We start from the raw sequence: 17,917 nt of genomic DNA on the forward strand, positions 1-17,917 counted from the left end.
CCTCTAGCTAGTTTCATCTTGTTTTGTGCCTTGCCCTTTCTAGTTTTGTCCCTACATGCATGTGTTTTTTTTAAATACTGAACCTTCATAATTTGACCTAATTTCCACTTTTTGTATGACTCTTTTTTGAGTCTCAGATCATTGAAGATCTCCTGGTAAGCCAGAGTCATTTCCCTATTTGTCAAATGTAGGACAGGCTCTGACCTAGTCACTTTCTCCATTTTCTGTAATGACAAGTTGTCTGGAATACATTCCAAGAACTTGTTGGAAAATCTGTGCTCTGATGTGTTATTTTCCCAACACATGTCTGGGTAGCTGGATTGCCCCATCACCACCAAGTCCTCTGCTTTGGGAGATTTTCTAAGTTGTTTTAAAAAAGCCTCATCCACCTCTTTGTCCTGGTTAGGTGGTCTGTAGTAGAGCCCTATGATGACATCACTCTTGTTTTTTTCCCCCTTTTATCCTTACCCAGAGACTTTCAACAGGTCTGCCTCCCACTTATATCTCGATCTCAGTGAAGGTATATACATCATTGATATACAAGGCAACACCTCCTCCGATTATTCCCTGCCTGTCTTCCTGAACAAGTTATAACCCTTCTATACCAATATTTTACCCATGAAAATTATCCCAACAAGTCTCTATGATGCCAATTATGTTGTAATTCTGATTATTTGCTAGAATTTATAGTTCTTCCTGTTATTCCCCATACTTCTTCCATTATTATACAGCATCAAAGATATTCATTAGATTTTCCCACAATATTCTCCTCCATATTGTCTTTCCTTTTTCCCTACTATAATTGCCCATTTTCCTTCCCCAGAGTCTGACCCTTCATCTCCATGTTCTGGAATTTCCTATGTGCTTTTGTCTCCTGCTCCCATCAAACTTACTTTAAAGCCTCCTCACTGGGTTAGCCAGTCTGTATCAGAGATATTCTTCCCATTCCTGGCTAGGTGGCCCCCATCTCTGCTCAGCAGTCCTTCTTCTTGGAAAAGCATCTCATGGTCAAGGAACCTGATGCTTTCCTAGTGACATGCACATTCTCTGTGTACAACCATATATATGTGGCAAAGTAAGACTATTAGATATGCAATTTTCTAAAGCTCTGTTTTGGTCTGAATCTGATCCTATTGAAGTCAGTGGGAGTTTCTACCATTGACTTTACTGTGAGCAGAATTATGCCGTCATGGAACACTTCTTTAAATCCTATCTTAAGCTTCTAATAGCTGCAACTGTTTTGTCTGAACGATAAGGAGTCATCAATCTTAAATTGACATGCCCAGCGAAACAAACCTATTCAGTTTCAGTTCCCAAAAGAAAATTAGGTCCAGTGAATTTAATATACACTTTTGTCTTCTAATTTCATATTTTTTCCTGTTTTTTCAGTGTGTTGTATTTGCTATGACTTCTGGTCAAATGTGGAATCATATCCGGGGACCTCCATATGCTCATAAGAATCCTCAGAATGGACAAGTGGTGAGTGAATTTTTTCCATCAATATCTAAATTGACTTGATTGCCATAAAGTTCTGCAAATCTAAAGTACAGTGGGAAAATGGATCAGGATCACAATTCAGGAAACGTGAACACTGCCTATTGTGGAGTTTAACAGTTAGATTTTCAAAAGCACTCTGCACCCAACAGCTCCCATTTGGACACTTAACTAAGTAGCTGTGTCTTCAAAATATCTTAGCTTCTATTTGTGCATCTAAGCAAAATGGTTGGATTTCCAGAGGCACTCAACACCAAGCAGCTCCTGCTGATCACAGATAAATTCATGATATGCTTTTTTGTAGGGATGTGCTAAGTAATAAGATTAAAATGTAAACAAGTCTGAACTTTCACTTATTCTTCAAGCTCAGCTCAGAAAACTGTCAACTTCCTATGAGCTGAGGGCTGCCACCGTTTTTGCTATGTATCCCTGCTACTGTTGTCAGAAAAAAATTGCCCATAGGAGAGGGAAAACAAATTTCCAGACGACACCCCAACATTCACAGTGATTTGCTGAGAAGGGGGAGCAAAGCTCCCCTGACTTCAGCTTTGAGAAGGTGCCGACAGGTGGTAAAAGATGGCTCAGGTTATTATCCATCATTTGAGTATTTGTCACTGCCAAAAAGTCATCAGAGTGGAAGCTTACAAGGCTTGCAAAAACTTTGGCAAACATCCACCTTTTTTCCTACTTAATGGAACTTCTAACCATTTTCAAGTTTTCCCATTGCTAATTCACCTTGCCTGTTGTTTAGGCCTAAAAGAATAAATCCACTCTATTTCATTTGATGCTTCATATCCTAATTGGAGTAGCAGAAAGTGATGGCTTGAATTTGATTACTGACCCACAGTGTACCTGGATTATAGCAGGAGATTGATGATATAAAATGTCGTGATTCAGTCTGCCTATTTGTTATGCAGAACTAGGTCCAATAAAGGTGATAAATACTGTGACAAAGTTCCTCCTCTACCTTGGTGGGTCCTGCGCTTATTGGCAGATTGCTCACCTCAGTGATCTCCCCCACAGTCTGGATCAACTCCTCCTGTGTCTGATCAGGAGTTGGGAGGTTTGGGGGGAACCCGGGCCCACCCTCTACTCCAGGTTCCAGCCCAGGGCCCTATGGATTTGCAGCTGTCTATAGTGCCTCTTGTAACAGCTACACCTCCCTGGGCTACTTCCCCAAGGCTTCCTCCAAACACCTTCTTTATCCTCACCACAGGACCTTCCTCCTGGTGTCTGATAATGCTTGTACTCCTTAGTCCTTCAGCAGCACACCCTCTCTCTCAGCTCCTTGTGTCTCTTGCTCCCAGCTCCTCACACGCACTTCCTCTCCTCTGGCTCCTCCCCATCTGACTGGAAAGAGCTCCTTTTAAAACCCAGGTGCTCTGATTAGCCTGCCTTAATTGGCTGCAGGTGTTTCTAATCTGCCTGTCTGCCTTAATTGGTTTTATCAAGTTCCTGACTACTCTAGTGCAGCCCCTGCTCTGGTCACTCAGGGAACAGAAAACTACTCACCCAGTGACCAGTATATTTGCCCTCTACCGGACTCCTGCACCTCACTGGCCTGAGTCTTTCACAATACTGTCAGTAAAACGTTGTGATTAGAGGGGTTTAGAATTTTTCATTAGTGTCTTGGAGTATTTAATGTATAATGTCCTCCTACAGAGTGACAGAAAGGTGAAAGATGGCAGAGAGAAGACACTGTCCTAAACAATTTCTTCATATCTAGTTTCATATACATCATCCTTCTTAAAGACTCATTTCCGCTGTGCCGCCTACAGTGAAGCTGATTGACTTTTATTAAAAAAAAATGCCGACATTATTCCACTTCCCATAAATTTTGTCATCTCAACTGTCTTCAGAGTGTGAGCTCCTCAGACTAGGGTCTGTCCCTTCTTGAGTGTCTGGGAAGCTGGAATGTTGGTCAAGAGACCAAGATTCTATTCCCAACTCTGTCGCTGACCTGTTGTGTTACTTTCAGCAAGTCACTTCCTCTCTCAGTGCCTCTCTCCCACCTCTCACCCTTCGTCCATATTCTTTATTTAGACTGTAGGCTCTTTGAGGCCATGACTGTCTCATTATGATTTTATAAAATGCTTAACACAAATAATGTTTTAGTTTCTGAGAAGTCAAAAAGGATTTGGACACAGGCTACTATTGGTCTAGCTTGTGAACTATTGACCAATGTAATTAGAGGTCAAAGCAAATTTCAGTTCATAACTAGTAGGTAGATCACCATTTTCAGAAGTCTGATATAGGACTTATTAAACTAGAAGTTTAGTGATATTCAATATACTTGGGCATATTTTACTGTTTTTTTTTTCAGATAGTAGTATTGTACATTTTTTAATGTCACACCCTCAAGGCTTTAGTTACATATCTTTTAAGTTGGAGTCATAACAAATGTATACAGTGGCTTTTCTGTTATATTTATATGGCATCTTTGTTAATTCATAATAACACTACTTGGTATTATCACAATTTTTAATCTATACATCTTTATTATGTTTGCGAACATGAGTAAGCAACATTATCCTTGGACACGTGAGAGATATGGATAGGTTACATCCTAATTTTTTTTAAATTGTGTGTCCCAAATTTGTTCTCACCTTTGTGTATATAATACACTGGATGCATAAGTATGACCCAACTGTGTGCACATATCTGTATCAGTTGTTGCATGCACACTCTTGAAAGGCATATAAAGGCATAGTAGTTTAATGTGAGATTTAAATCCTCTACATGATTGAAGGGATTATCTGCTTTTGTGGCTGGAATCCAGGTTGATGCATAGTGCATGTTTTCACAAGTCCTGCTTAACCTGAGATGCACCATGCTTTTAAAGAGGACAGCATTCTATCTTAGAGTCCTCTATGGATACAAATTAGTTTCCACATCTGATCCACTGTCTGCAACATGGATATCTGTGTATTTGTAGGGCTCTATCTTTATGTCAACTGTATGTTTATAAGGCCAAATATTTACTGCTGATGGTGAGATATTGTTGAGCTGCACTACCCAGATGTTGTGGGTCTGACCATCTGTGGGATCAAGTTGGATTTTTTTTTTTTTCCACTTGGGGCCAAATTGGCAGGGTGTTGGGGGAGAGGGAGCTGTTCACCTTCCTTGCAGCATCATGGAGGCACAGTTTCAGGTTAAAAGGAGTATGAATAGTGATTTTTAAGGTTAGAAAGACATAGAGAAATGTTTGGTGTATCTCAGCTTGAAGCTGGTGTTCTGTGCAGATAAAAGCTGAAAGAGCCAGCTCCCAGAGAGAAGTCATAGAATCATAGGTTATTAGGGAGCTCAAGAGATCATCTAGTCCAACCCCCTGCTCGAAGCAGGACCAATCCCCAAATGGCCTTCTCAAGGATTGAGCTTATAACCCTGGGTTTAGCAGGCCAATGCTCAAACCACTGAGCCATCCTTCCTGCCCCAAATATTGAAGATATACCTATCTCCTAGAACTGGAAGGGACTTCAAAAGGTCATTGAGTCCAGCCCCCTGCCTTCACTAGCAGGACCAAGTGTAGAACTAATAAATGAAATTGCACTTTATTAATGTAACTTCTGTTCACCATTCACTACACTTGCCTACACTGTAACTTCTGTTCCATATTGTAATTCAAACTCCATTTTAAAACACTCACTCCATTTTGTAAAAGCTTCCTCCAACCTTCATTTTTGCAAACCCTGCTGTAATCTTATTAGTTAAGTTGGATGTGTAAATGAGGTATGTATGAATGATGGAATCAACCTCCAGCCCCCAGCCTGTCCTGATGAGATAAAGTTCAAATACCAACGGCTGAAGACCTAGACAACAGCCCTAAACAAAGTAAGAAGCATCCACCCTAAAAGAAAAGGACAACAGAACAACAGAAGGAAGATCAAAGCCAGGTCCAAGGCTGAAAGTCACGCCTGCAATTGATGGGTGATCAATCTAAACCCAGAGGCAGCGTGACACAGCAAGACCTATAGACTTCGAATACAAACTAAAAGCCTATAAAAAAGAAGGGTGAGATGAGAGACTCTGGGTAACATTCTGCTGCCAACATGGAAGAACATCGGTGCCTGCCCAACAGAGATCCAGCTCAGCCTTGTGCCCAGCTTTCCTGGCCAGTTAGCTGCCACAAGCTACGAACCCAAGCTACAAAATCAAGCCATGAACTTAAGCTATCTTCAGGACTGGTAACTATGCAGCAGCTGCAGAACATCTGATGGATGTGTGTGTGTGTGTATAGGTAATAGGTATAATGTGTGTGTATAAGAATTAAGATATTAGTTATTAGTCATAAATTGTTATCATAATAAATGTGGCATCTTTGCCTTGTCCCCTTTAATAAGATCCTGCTGGTTTTTACTGGTCTAATATAATTGGTACAATACAAGTATTGATTTTTGCCCCAGCTCCCTAAGTGGCCCCCTCAAGGATTGAGCTCACACCCTTGAGCAGGCCAATGCTCAAACCACTGAGCTATCCCTCCCTTCTGAGAGGCCAAGGGATGTGGCTGGTGGACCTTTTTTGCCTGTGAAGTAATGGGGAAATCTTAAGTCTTTGCAGACTGAGGTACCTGCATTCCGCCTTGTAGGAGAAGAGTTTGCAGATTCAGAGATGAACTGAGTGTTAGGGGCAAGGCTGAAGAGGACCAACCCTGAATTATTGGTTATATGGTATCAGGCCATTTAACCCCTCTCTGGACTCAGTGAAATGCAGGGAGATAGTACAAGTTCAGCTAATAAAGTTACAACCGGTTTTAAATCCATCTCTCTGTTTCGTTCACTTGCCTGTCCTGATCAATGGTAAATATTGGCACCCATTTCACTTTCTACCTATAATAGGTGTTTGTCCAGTTTTGATGGAACTGCTTGATTTTTGTGCTCATGTATTCACTCTGACTCATGAGAGAGGCTGCAGGATGAAATATAAGATATTGAAGACTACATCCTAAATTATTATCAGTGATGTCCCTTCGCTGTAAACTTGTCTAAGTTTGATAAAAGGGATGGTTACTACATACGTGCTTTAAATCCCAAGGATTGCGTTATAGATAATTATAATAGAACACATTTTCCTGCCCTTCTTTCCTCATTCAACCAAACTCCTCTTGAATCTGTACAGCTTTCTCTAGTTACCCTTTCATAGCACCCTACTGGTCTGTAAATACAAATACTTGATATACTTTTTGAAAACTGACTTCTGTTTACTTTTAAACAAAACAAGTTTTAGTAAATTGAATGTACGTGTAAATTAGCATAGTACAACATAATGTAAAGAAAATAAATAACTAGAGCTGTGTGATGCTGGGATTGTTTTGCAAGTTTATTTAGCACAATTTAGATGTTGTCTAGTCTGGCACCAGACAAGTGCTAATGGTCCACTTAACAGTATGATACATCAAAACACCACTCATTATCAGATTGCTTAAGAAGAGTATACAAATACCACAAAGACATGGGGTGTAAAATGAATATTTTTGTAACGGAAACAATTTTGCTCTGTTCATTTTATTCAGTGAATCCAAAGATTTATCAAGGATGCATCCTTTACCTTAGACAACTTCATTTTACTTTGTACAAACAAAACTTTTGACATCTCTTGATCATTTTTAATTATTATAGGCTGCCTAGATGTTGTGAGGGAAAATACAGTGGGCTTACAACTTTGGCCAGGCTTTTAGGCCTAAACTTTGTATAAGCTTGTTTCTAGGTTGTGTTGAACTTTGGTTCAGCTTGTCTCTGTGTATAAGGGGAAGAGAGGAGGGGGACAGAGTGATGAAAGAGTGATGGAAAGTTGCTTCTGTGTGTCAAGAAGTAAAAGGAGTCACAGTGGAAAGTTCCCAAAATGGAACAATGGCTTTGTGTGTATAAAGGGCATAAGGGGGCAGAGTGATAAAGTCCCCAAGTAGCATAAATTGCAATGGCCAGGCTTATGAAATATATAACCACAATAGTTGTGTTAGAAAGGTCACTGACCACAAAAGAACAGACAGTGAGTAACGGGGGGAGCCTAGTGGGCGAGACACTTGTTTTTGCTTTTGTTCTATATTAATTTTGCAATGTATTCCAAATAAAGTAATTAATATGGAAGTATGTTTAATTTGTCTGTGGTTTTAACCTTTATAAGCTGACTAGAAATTTATGGAAGGCAGAGCAGCTTGCCTCTTGCGTGGGGCCATGCTGTCTCTCCCTGCATGTATGCTTGTATGAAGTAAAGGAGCCTCAGGCTGTCTGATCCAAAATCAACCATGTGGTTAATTTTCCACAACAATGTGGTATGTAGTTTAGCAGATTACAATCCCCTAGATGGAAGGATAATATATCACCTCAAAAATAGTTGAGTGTGTGTGCCTCAGAATCAATTGGAAGACAAAGACAGTTTCTGTTTCAAGCATGTTTTCTTATAGATTCCATCCTTCCGAGACAGATTTATATGAAGGGCTGTGGCCTCAAGCAGCCTCTTTCTTTGTGTGTACCTATAGGCAGCAGGTCTGAGAGCCATTGCTTCTTGTTTTCAATTTTCCATTTCATTACTGTAGCATGGTGTAGTTTGTAGTTATTATTCAAATGAATAAAAACTTTTTAAAAACTTGTTTCTTTAGTCCATGCTGTTTCAGATCAGCAGTTCTCTGTATATTTATCGGTTCAGTCATGGATCTTTTTTCTGGCTCTGGGCCAGTTCATTGAGGTTAACCCTCCATCTAACTTATGTGATTCCATGATAGTTGGAACTACTTGAAGCCATGACTAATAGCTGCCCATGAGAGTCAATTAAAAAAAATTTCAATATCTGTGATGAACCAAATTACCTGTTTCTTTAAACGCCTCTGGAGAGGCATATTCGGACTTTGCCTTAGTCATGACTAAGCATTGGTTGAGGCAATCCTTAATGCAGGTTTTAAGAGTCCAGCTGATGAGGACTGTTTCTTTCCTTTATTTGATCACTTCCATGTTTATTTCATATGTCCAAACCTATGTGATTTGGAACAGAGGCAAAACTGTTATTAGATAAGTTTACAAAATCAGTTGCATTCTAACCCCATTTTAAATCCTTCATAACTTCCTAAATCTTCACCTCTCAGGCTGAAATTTTCCAGGCTTCTTGTCTGACAAGATGGCTTTGGAAGGAAAGGGTACGGTGTGGAGGTGGGATTATGAACAAAATTTGTCGTGAGTTTTAAAAACAAGGAAAGTGAGGGAAGAAATAATTTCTCCCCTGTGTTTGTAACATAGCCCTGTTGGCACAGCTGCTGCAAGTAAAAAGCCCAATAAGCATCCACAAAGTCACTTCATTGTCCTTCAGATCTCTCTCTGATGCTGTCTAATGGGCATCTACACTGACACAGTCACCGCTTTTACAAAACTCTGATAAATCTTGTACAAAGTATGCCTTGTGAGGTCTCATTGGAAAAGTTGTAATCTCCTGAGTAGTATTATCTGGTTATACTGTGTATATCGACATTGTGTGTGGAATTATGAGATTTTGCTATATGTTTGGTACTCAAACGTGTTGTGGGTCTGAGATATGCCCTCAGGTCAGCTCCTCAGGAATAAAAAGTGATCTGTAAACAAGAGCCTCATTTCCAAAGACGCCTCAAATGGCACATGCACACAATGTGCAAGCAAAATTTGCAATTCGTATAAATAACTGATGTCAAAGTATGTATATCATGGAACTGCTTGACCCCATGACACAGGATTTTTTCAGCAAAAAGGGTCAAGATATAAAGAGGGAGAACAAAGGCCACTGGTCACTTCTTTCCTACCCCATCTCTAGACTGGTAATTCTTATGGGTAACTATTTGGGCAATCGAGAGACTTATATAAAACTAGCAGATTTAACATCCCTGCTATCATTTTGGAATACATACTTTGATCCAACTGTAATGTCTTTTATTTGATTTAACATTTTAGTAACTCTCATTTCTTTTTCTTAGTTAATACATCTTTACTTAGTTTGCTAAAGGATTCACTGCAATGTTGTCTTTGGAGTAAGGTCCTAAGCATCCATTGACCTGGGTAAGTGACTGACCCTCTAGCGCTGGAAGAACCTAATGTGTGGTAATCTTTGGTTTTAATAACCTGTCATCACAGAAGTCCAGTTTGTCTGGGTGGCAATATGGACTGGAGTGTCTAAGAGGACTATCTGTGGCTCCACTTTTAAGGTTGTATAGCGATCCAGGAGCACACATTTGTCTGGTTAAATCTAATTATAGAATATACCACCAAAGGTGGGTGTGTCTTCCCCATTTTTTCAGTCTGACCTGAGATTGGCCCTCTCAGCTGTAATCCAGACCAAGCATGATGACACCATCCTTAAAACTCTCCTTTGCCATGACACTACAAAGAAAAATGGTCAGGCAGCTGGGGTGTTAAGACCATTGCCTGTCATGCTGACCATTTTTATCTCATTGCTTCCTTGTGCTCCTCCATCTATTTGTAACCACCTGTTGTCTTTTGTCTTATATTTTGATTGTAAGATCTTAGGGCAGGTATGATTTTTTTATTATGTATTTATACAGTGCCTAGTGCAATGGGAGCATGACTGCAGCTCCTCGGTGCTTCTGCGAATCAGATAATTAAAATAATAAATTTTGGTATGAAAATAGACTGTGCTATTACTTATTTGAGTGGCAGGATTGTGGCCTATGTTTTCAAATCCAAAGCTGTTTCTCAGAGAAATAAGTGTACAGCATTATAAATTATATTTTTGAAGTCTTGTCTCAGTATGTTTATTACATAGAATCACTCTATTTTATATTTTGCATATGACCTGCCTTCTAACAGTCTTCAAATTAAAATATGGTTTTCTGAGTCCTGGATGTACTTTGTTTAAATACCATCAGACTCTGAGTCAGAATTATGTACAGAATTTATAACTGTATCTTACTGATTTAAATATCTAATTAGAAATTTGTTACTGAAATGATACATACAAGTAAATGGAAAATTGAGCTTTTCCAGAACCTTGGAAATCAAAAGTATGTGTTCCTTGATGACATGTTAACAAAGAGGATCTTCTGTAAAGACTCCTCTTCTGATTTCCAAATGTTGCCACGTGTTTTAATCAGGGTGGATTTGATTTAAATCTAATCGTGGTTTTCTGCATAAAGGTGCTTTCTTGTTGGTTGTTATAACTTGGATACATATTTTCACAACTCAGAGATAGATGTAGGTTTCGTTTTTAGAAGTTACGCACTATACATTTTAAAACAGTGATTTATTTTGAAAACGTTTCAGATTAGTTTTACAGCTATATCAGAAAATGAATGATTGTTTTGAGTTATTTCATTTACCAAAGGTAATTGAAAGCAGATATTTATGAAGTCACTGGAAGGTGAACTATCTCCAGTTCAACAGATTAATGATTAATATTTGGAGGATTTTCTTGCCATGATGTATTAGGAGGAGAACATCACCAGACAGACATTTTAAATTGTTTTAACTAAAACAACATTAAATAGTCTGTATTTTTTTCTTCAACAGCAAATATAATATTTTAACAAAACAAGCATATGTCCCTCACTTCTCACATTTATCTCCAGACCTCTTTTCCTTGTCCAGATCTCTTCCACCCCCGACAATCTTCTATTCATTGAACTTTTTGACACTTTGAACTTTTAGAGAGGTAAGGGATTGATTCTGTGTACACAAATTTGCAGTGGGACAATAGAGTTGAGGTCTGTTATTTTTCTATATATTATTTATTTATTTAAAAACATTTTTGCTGTTAACAAGCATGTTACCTCTGGGGAGACAAATCCACAGTTTGAGAACTGCAAAACTAAATATCTCTGATAGTATATTCTAGACTGAGCACTGAGTCCCATTGAGTAGATAGAAAGATTAACCTAAGTAATCAATACAGAAGCCTGTGGAACCCCATAAAATTGGGTCCCTAATCCATGAACAATTGGAACTCATTTACAAAACTTTTCTTAAACATTACATGAATATATTGTTTCATAGTATAGAATTAGAATTTTTAATCTCTATTCCATGATGAGATACCTTTGAGCTATAATGTATCTTAATTAAAACTATCTTTAAATAGGTTTTTTCCTCAAAAAGCATTTTATCAAAAAAATCTGATCTAAATAAAAAATCCATTTTTTTATTAAATTATTGATTTTTATCTACCTGGTTTTAACTCAATTGTTTCCCTCTGTAAAACAGAAGGTAGCATAAATGAGAATATTTTTCAGTCATAATGCACTCTTATATCTTCCTCTGGATGGGTATAATATGGGTGTCCATGACAGCTACCAAAGTAATGCAGTTCATAACTACTTATAAACTGTTACTTGCCTCACATATCACCATAGCAGATTCATTGTACTTGTCATTATTTAAAATGACAACTTCATTTCTCCTTCTTAAATTCCTATCTTTAAAGAGACTAAGAACTTTTGTCTGTTTCACTGAAAAGCACTATTTACCTTGCCAATAGCTTTCCTTAGTATCATCACAACTGTCTTTAGCTCACCTATTATCCTTACAATACGAAGCTTGCCTCCCCAAAGTACTCTAATTCTGTACACATTATTTTGTATGACATTTTTCAACCATCTTTTAGTGACTTTAAGACTATGATCATAATGTAGAACATAATGTAGAATGTAGAACTACCCTCACTTGTTGTGATTTATTATTAGAAACTTTCTCAAACTTTTCTGTTGTGTTATTGAATATTTCTGAAAGTAAATGTTAAGGACCTGTTCGTGTGACCCTTGCTCACTTTGGGTAGTACTTTTTATTTTTATTTTTTTAATAGTCACACTGATTTCAGCTTATTCTAGTATTTGGTCTTATATAAGGGTGGAGGAACCTAGTCAGCAATGTCTACTGTAGAAAATAAAACCATAGATTAGGTGTCTTCTTGTGGTACTTCCTTCAGTGGCTGTTCAGTGGTGCTTTTCAGTTCTGTTTTGAGAGCCTCCCAATGAGTCATTTGGGGTCATTCACTCTAGTCTTTTGTCTTGGCAAGTGTTCTCTACATCAGTGTTCCATTTTTGGAGCTCCTCTGTCCCTTTTGCCACAATAATTTTTGTTTTAGAATTGGATGCAGATCTGTGTGACATTCAGTTCGGTAACTATTTTATCTGAATTAGATGGTGCCATCAGGTGTTTTATTGGTGTCTGATTAAGAATGATCCATGGATGAGCATTAGCTGTCTGAAGGTCAGTAAGAGATGGTGAGTTTATTTCAGGTCTCTTAATTAAGGGTGTACGCTTGCCAGAGATTGTGATTTTATAATATTGTAATATTATTAGATTTTAAGCTGCTTTTAAATAATCATATAATAGGAGTAGCTGGACTGATTTCATTTATATATGTCCAGGAGATTTTGACTTTTCTGTGGTTTGGAAGCAACTTATACCATTATCCTTGTATTTGTTGCTTCAAAATTAGTCTTCTGCAATGTACCCTACATGAGACGACACCTTAAAACTATTTGGAACCTTAGTGTAGTGCAGAATTGGGCAGCCCACCCTTGTTCTGAAGCAGTCTGGATTTGTGATCTTCATAGCAGACTGTAAAGCCCATGAATTTCCTTGAGTGTGTGGGGAGGATTGAGAGATCTGGAAAGAAAGTGAATGACGGTGGAATGTGATTATTTTATTGTCAGATGGTGGTTTTCTTACACGGCTTGATGCTGTTGTGAATTGGTTATCAGTAGGTATTTTGTATGACATATATATTTTAAAAGGTCGTTAACATTTTTAGAGCATAAAAGTTCATGGATAGGTTCATCAATGACTATTAGTCAAGATGGTCATGGACTCAACCCCATGCTTTGGGCATCCCTAAACCTATAGCTGTCAGTAGCTGGGACTGGGTGACAGGATAGCTCACTCGACATTTCCTTGTTCTTGTCATTCCCTCTGAAGCACTTGGTACTAGCCACTGTAAGAAGACCGGATATTGGGTTAGATGGACCATTGGTCTGACCCAGTATGGCTGTTCTTATGTTCTTAGGATAGAATTTGGCCTTGGGGTTGCAGTTTATGTCCATTTACTAAACCCCTAAAATATAACACCTTACAAAAGTGGATCAAATGTAAATATATGTTCAATTACAGTGTTCTTTATTCAAACATTTCTCTCTGTATATCTTCAAAAATTCTGTAACCACTGATCTTTATTCTTCCACAGTACCTAAATTATCACTTTTCAAAGAGGAATGCCAACAATGGCATTCGGTAATCTGTATGTTCCTGAAATTAAGTGAAAATATTCAGAGTTTCTCTGAAGACTTTTACTGTTAGGCAATGAATAATCAAGTAGTGTGTATCACAATATTTTTAGAGTATCTGGACTGATACATTCATCAGTAGCTAAGCAGGGGTGAAATGTTATTTGTGACAACGCATTCTTAAGTATTGTTGACATAGCTTTTTCATAGGATTCTAATTAAAATAAATTGAATTGGTGCTTTGAACCATTTCGAAGAATTACTTGGCTTGAAAGAAAAAGCCAATTATAATAGATCATATTGCTTTTTTGCCTTCCACATATGTGTATTAATGTTTGAAGCATATAAAATACAGTTCAACATCATTACATTCTAAATACATAGCTGTACACCGGATTTAATTATAACAGTATCAGAATATAAAATCAGTCCTGCCTCTGGCAGTGTAAAAGGGTAGCAACTTGTGAGCACTTCCTTGGCCACTGCCTGTGGCTGATGGGAGAACCTAGGCCCACCCACTACTTTGGGTCCCAACCTAGGGACCCTATGACTAGCAGCCACCTGCTGCTTCCTTCACTACTGTCTATTGCAGCATTCCCTGCATTGTTTCCAACTCTGTCCCAACAGCTCCTTGGTCCCTGGCTGGTTCCCATGTCTAAAGAGGGTGTCTCCCAGGCTTTCTTGCCCAGAGAGTCCATAACAATCCCTGCCCTGTTCGCTCAGGACTCTTTCTCACAGGTGCCTTCACTTGGTGAGCTTCTAACAAGTCTCTGGCCCTTCTTGTCAGGGCTCTTTCTCTTAGGCCTCTGTGCCTGGAGAGCTTCACAGTCCTTCCCCTGCCTAGGCAGAGTCTCTCTCCAGTCTCTGTACCTCTGGAATCTCCCAGCCTGCAACTGCTCTGTCCAGTTGCTGCAACTTCCTCAGCCAGACAGGAACAGCATCCTTCCCCTGCTGGCTCCAGCCAGCAACCAAGCTGTCCAGACCCTGTATTTCCATTTATATGAGCCTTCTAACTTCCGATCAACAGCTTCCTCTGCAGGCCACTTGGAAGACCTCACTCTACTGCCTTTTTGGGGGGTCAGGGTATGGTAGGACTGCAGGGCCTTCTGGAGGGTATCAAAGGGCCTGGTACATCCCATCACATACAGTGTTTGCAATGTACAATTATAAATTTTAGGTTGATACGGACACGTTTTGCTACCTTATTCATAAATAAAGATTATAGAGTGTGTTATCTTAACTTGCAAACTTAGCATCCAATTTTGCAATCCTTGCTCAGGTTCAATTATTATTTATATTCTAGTAGTTCTTAGGGGGATCAAGTCCCATTGTCATGTTCTCTGAGTAGTCCTATTTAATTCCAGATCCCATTGAATCCTGGATTTTGGCAATTGGTTGGTCTTTTTCTGTTTTTCTTGAGTTACAATTTCTTGCAGAAACTGTTTTAAGAATGGAGGGATCAAGTATATAATTTACTTTACTGGTGATAAAATATTGTGCTTTGTTATAAGTAAGAAGTTGAGGATTTTTGGTTCTGTCTGTGTACAATAAATTGAATTTTCAATGTCCACCAAAGCAGTGTTTATGATGAAGTTACTGTTAGTAAAGCCTTTTGCAACACTCCAGTTATAAACCTGTATTCTGATTGGAGCAAGAAAACTTTAGAAATCAGATTCAGTATGTAAGATTTAAACTAACAGAAGACAATGACTCTGCATTTTAATGGTTAATATAGGAAATCAGCATGCAGACAAGCAGGCATCCATTATATGTAATGTAGTACAGGAAGAAAATGTAAAATTAACCTTTGTGAGAAGTCTGCTGCCTTTTTCTTTATTGTCTTCTAGAAGGGTCATTGTAAAGGGCATTTCAATAACACAATCTACTCGTAACAAAAGATTGAGTAATATTCTTGTAGTCACAGAGAAATAACACCTTATCTTATACACCATACTATTTTAATGGAAAAAAGCCAAGATTTCAGTGACAGAAATATGCTTGGATGAAGAGAGCTCATAGTTCAAAATGATCCCTCCATTCTTAAAACAATCAGCTCTCAAAAGATATATGTCTTAAAAGCACAAGCCAGGACTATTATTTCTCTATGCTTATGCAGTCTTGAAATAAGAGCATTGCAGTTTTGGCCAGGTGAAGATGAAGCACATTCTATATCATCCAAGACTTGATTTCAGACAAATAATCAGACAAGTAACCTGCCATGATTAAATCAAGTTAAAAGGCCGCATTTTAATTACTACTTGTAACAATTCTAACCCAATGTAAATCACGCAATAATAGCATCAAGCACTGACAAGAAGATGTAAAAAATAAAAGGTTGAGTGAAAATAGGCCTCTAGACACCATATCCAATTTCATTTGGAGGTAGACCTACTGTTGCACAAGAAATCAAAAATGGGACTGCAGAATAAAGTTATGTGGACATGGGAAGGTGCGAAGGGGTTTGCACACCACGGGAACACCACCTTGTGGCCGGGCATAGTGTAGCAGCTTTCTCCCCATATGGCACTTGATTGGGTGTGCCTATCGCATACCGATTTAAGGCTCTTCAAGGCTTATTTAGCAACATTCTGAGATCCATCTTCAGGCAATGGAATATTCTGACTGTCAACACGTTTGCAGCAGAGGACAAGAAGTGCTGTCAATAGTGCTTTTAAGCAGGTCTCAGTCTGTGTTCTTCAGCTTAAGCCTTCCATCTGAATTGGGAGTCAGCACTAATGCACGCCTTTCCCCCATCCTGCTTATCTCTCGGATTATTCTGAAACTGAAGCTGGTTCATGCCAAACTGATACTTCTTGTGCCAGCATGGGTGAGACAATATTGGTTCTCCGAACTTCACAGCCTGTCTGTTCAGCCTCCCAGACCTCTTCTCCTCTTTCCTGCTTTCATGACAAAACCACAATCAGAAATGGCATCCGATGTTGAACTGTCTGCACCTCACAGTGTGGATGCTGCATGATTAGATGAGGAGGAACAACAATGGTCAGAGTCAGTTCAATGTGTCCTAATGAATAATAGAAAATCTCTTCTACATCTACGTATTTGGCCAAGTGGAAACTTTTTTCCGTTTGGTCACTGGATTGGAGACTTAAGCTGGAGCTAGACCATATTCAGGACATTTGGGATTACCTGTTACAGATTACCATCTCTCAGCTCATTGAGGGTCCACTTAGTGGTGATCTTGGTGTTTCATCCTCTGATCCCAGGGAAATATATTTTCTCTAACTTCATGGTAGCCAGATTTCTGAAAGATGTTCTCTGCCTTTCCACCTGTAAAAGAAGCTGTTCCCTTCTGGGTCCTTAACACTGTGCTGTCTACACTCATGGGATCTCCATTTGCTACTTTGTTCTCTGTCCCTCCTTTCTTACGGCAATAACTTCTTTAAGGAGAGTAAGTCAGCTGCAGGCACTAATTGCTGAGCTTTCATATACACAGTTTTTCAAATAGATTATGGACTTAAGGGAGTACCCTACATTTTTGTCTAATGTCTTTTCATAATTTCACTTTAGCCAAGGAAAATACAGGTAAGTATATTATTTAAGTCTCACTTAAATGCAGATGAGTAGCACCTTTGTAAGTTAGATGATTCTTGCTATTCTATCTTGGAAGGAACTAAGCCATTTTGTGAATCACCTAGACTTTTTGTCTCCTGTATGGAATGGATGAGGAGTCAGGCTGTTTCCACACAGAAAATTTCCATATGGATTATTTGCTGTGTTATTACAACATATCGTGTAGCACAGGCTATGTCTCCACAGAGACTGGTGGTTTATTCAACACAAGCTCAAGCAGTTTCTGTCACATTTCTCAGTGACATTTCCATGTTCGACATCTATAGGGCTGCTACCTGTTCTTCCAAGCATACTCTTACCAAACACTATGCTATTATGATGGTGTCTACATTGGATGCAAACTTTAAAAAAGCAGTTTTGCAGTTACATTTAAGTAAACTCTGCTCCCCACCTCCTTCCATGACTGCTTGTGAGTTGTCTGGGTGGAATACATATCTGCAACCACTCAGAGGATTAAAAATGGTTACTTATCTGAACTGTAACTGTTCTTCAAGATGTGGTTGCAAATATGTATTCCATGGCTCAATCTGTCCCCTCCGCATCAGATTCTTCAATGTTGGATTTGGATGCGAAGGACCTAAGGGGGTTTGGGGTGGTGCTGCCCTTAAATAACCTTGGGAGAGGCAACAAGAAGGCATGAGA

General features: G+C 38.9%; 1 protein-coding gene across 1 annotated transcript in view; it reads left to right on the forward strand.

The window, feature by feature from the left end:
• The window catches only part of TUSC3 (tumor suppressor candidate 3), a 285,011-nt gene that overhangs the window by 157,781 nt on the left and 109,313 nt on the right, over positions 1-17,917 (forward strand). The window contains 1 exon segment of the mRNA XM_030565064.1: positions 1,390-1,479. Coding sequence (XP_030420924.1) covers positions 1,390-1,479 — 90 coding nt within the window.

This window comes from Gopherus evgoodei, chromosome 5, assembly GCF_007399415.2.
Source record: "Gopherus evgoodei ecotype Sinaloan lineage chromosome 5, rGopEvg1_v1.p, whole genome shotgun sequence".
NCBI classification, from domain to species: Eukaryota; Metazoa; Chordata; order Testudines; family Testudinidae; genus Gopherus; species Gopherus evgoodei.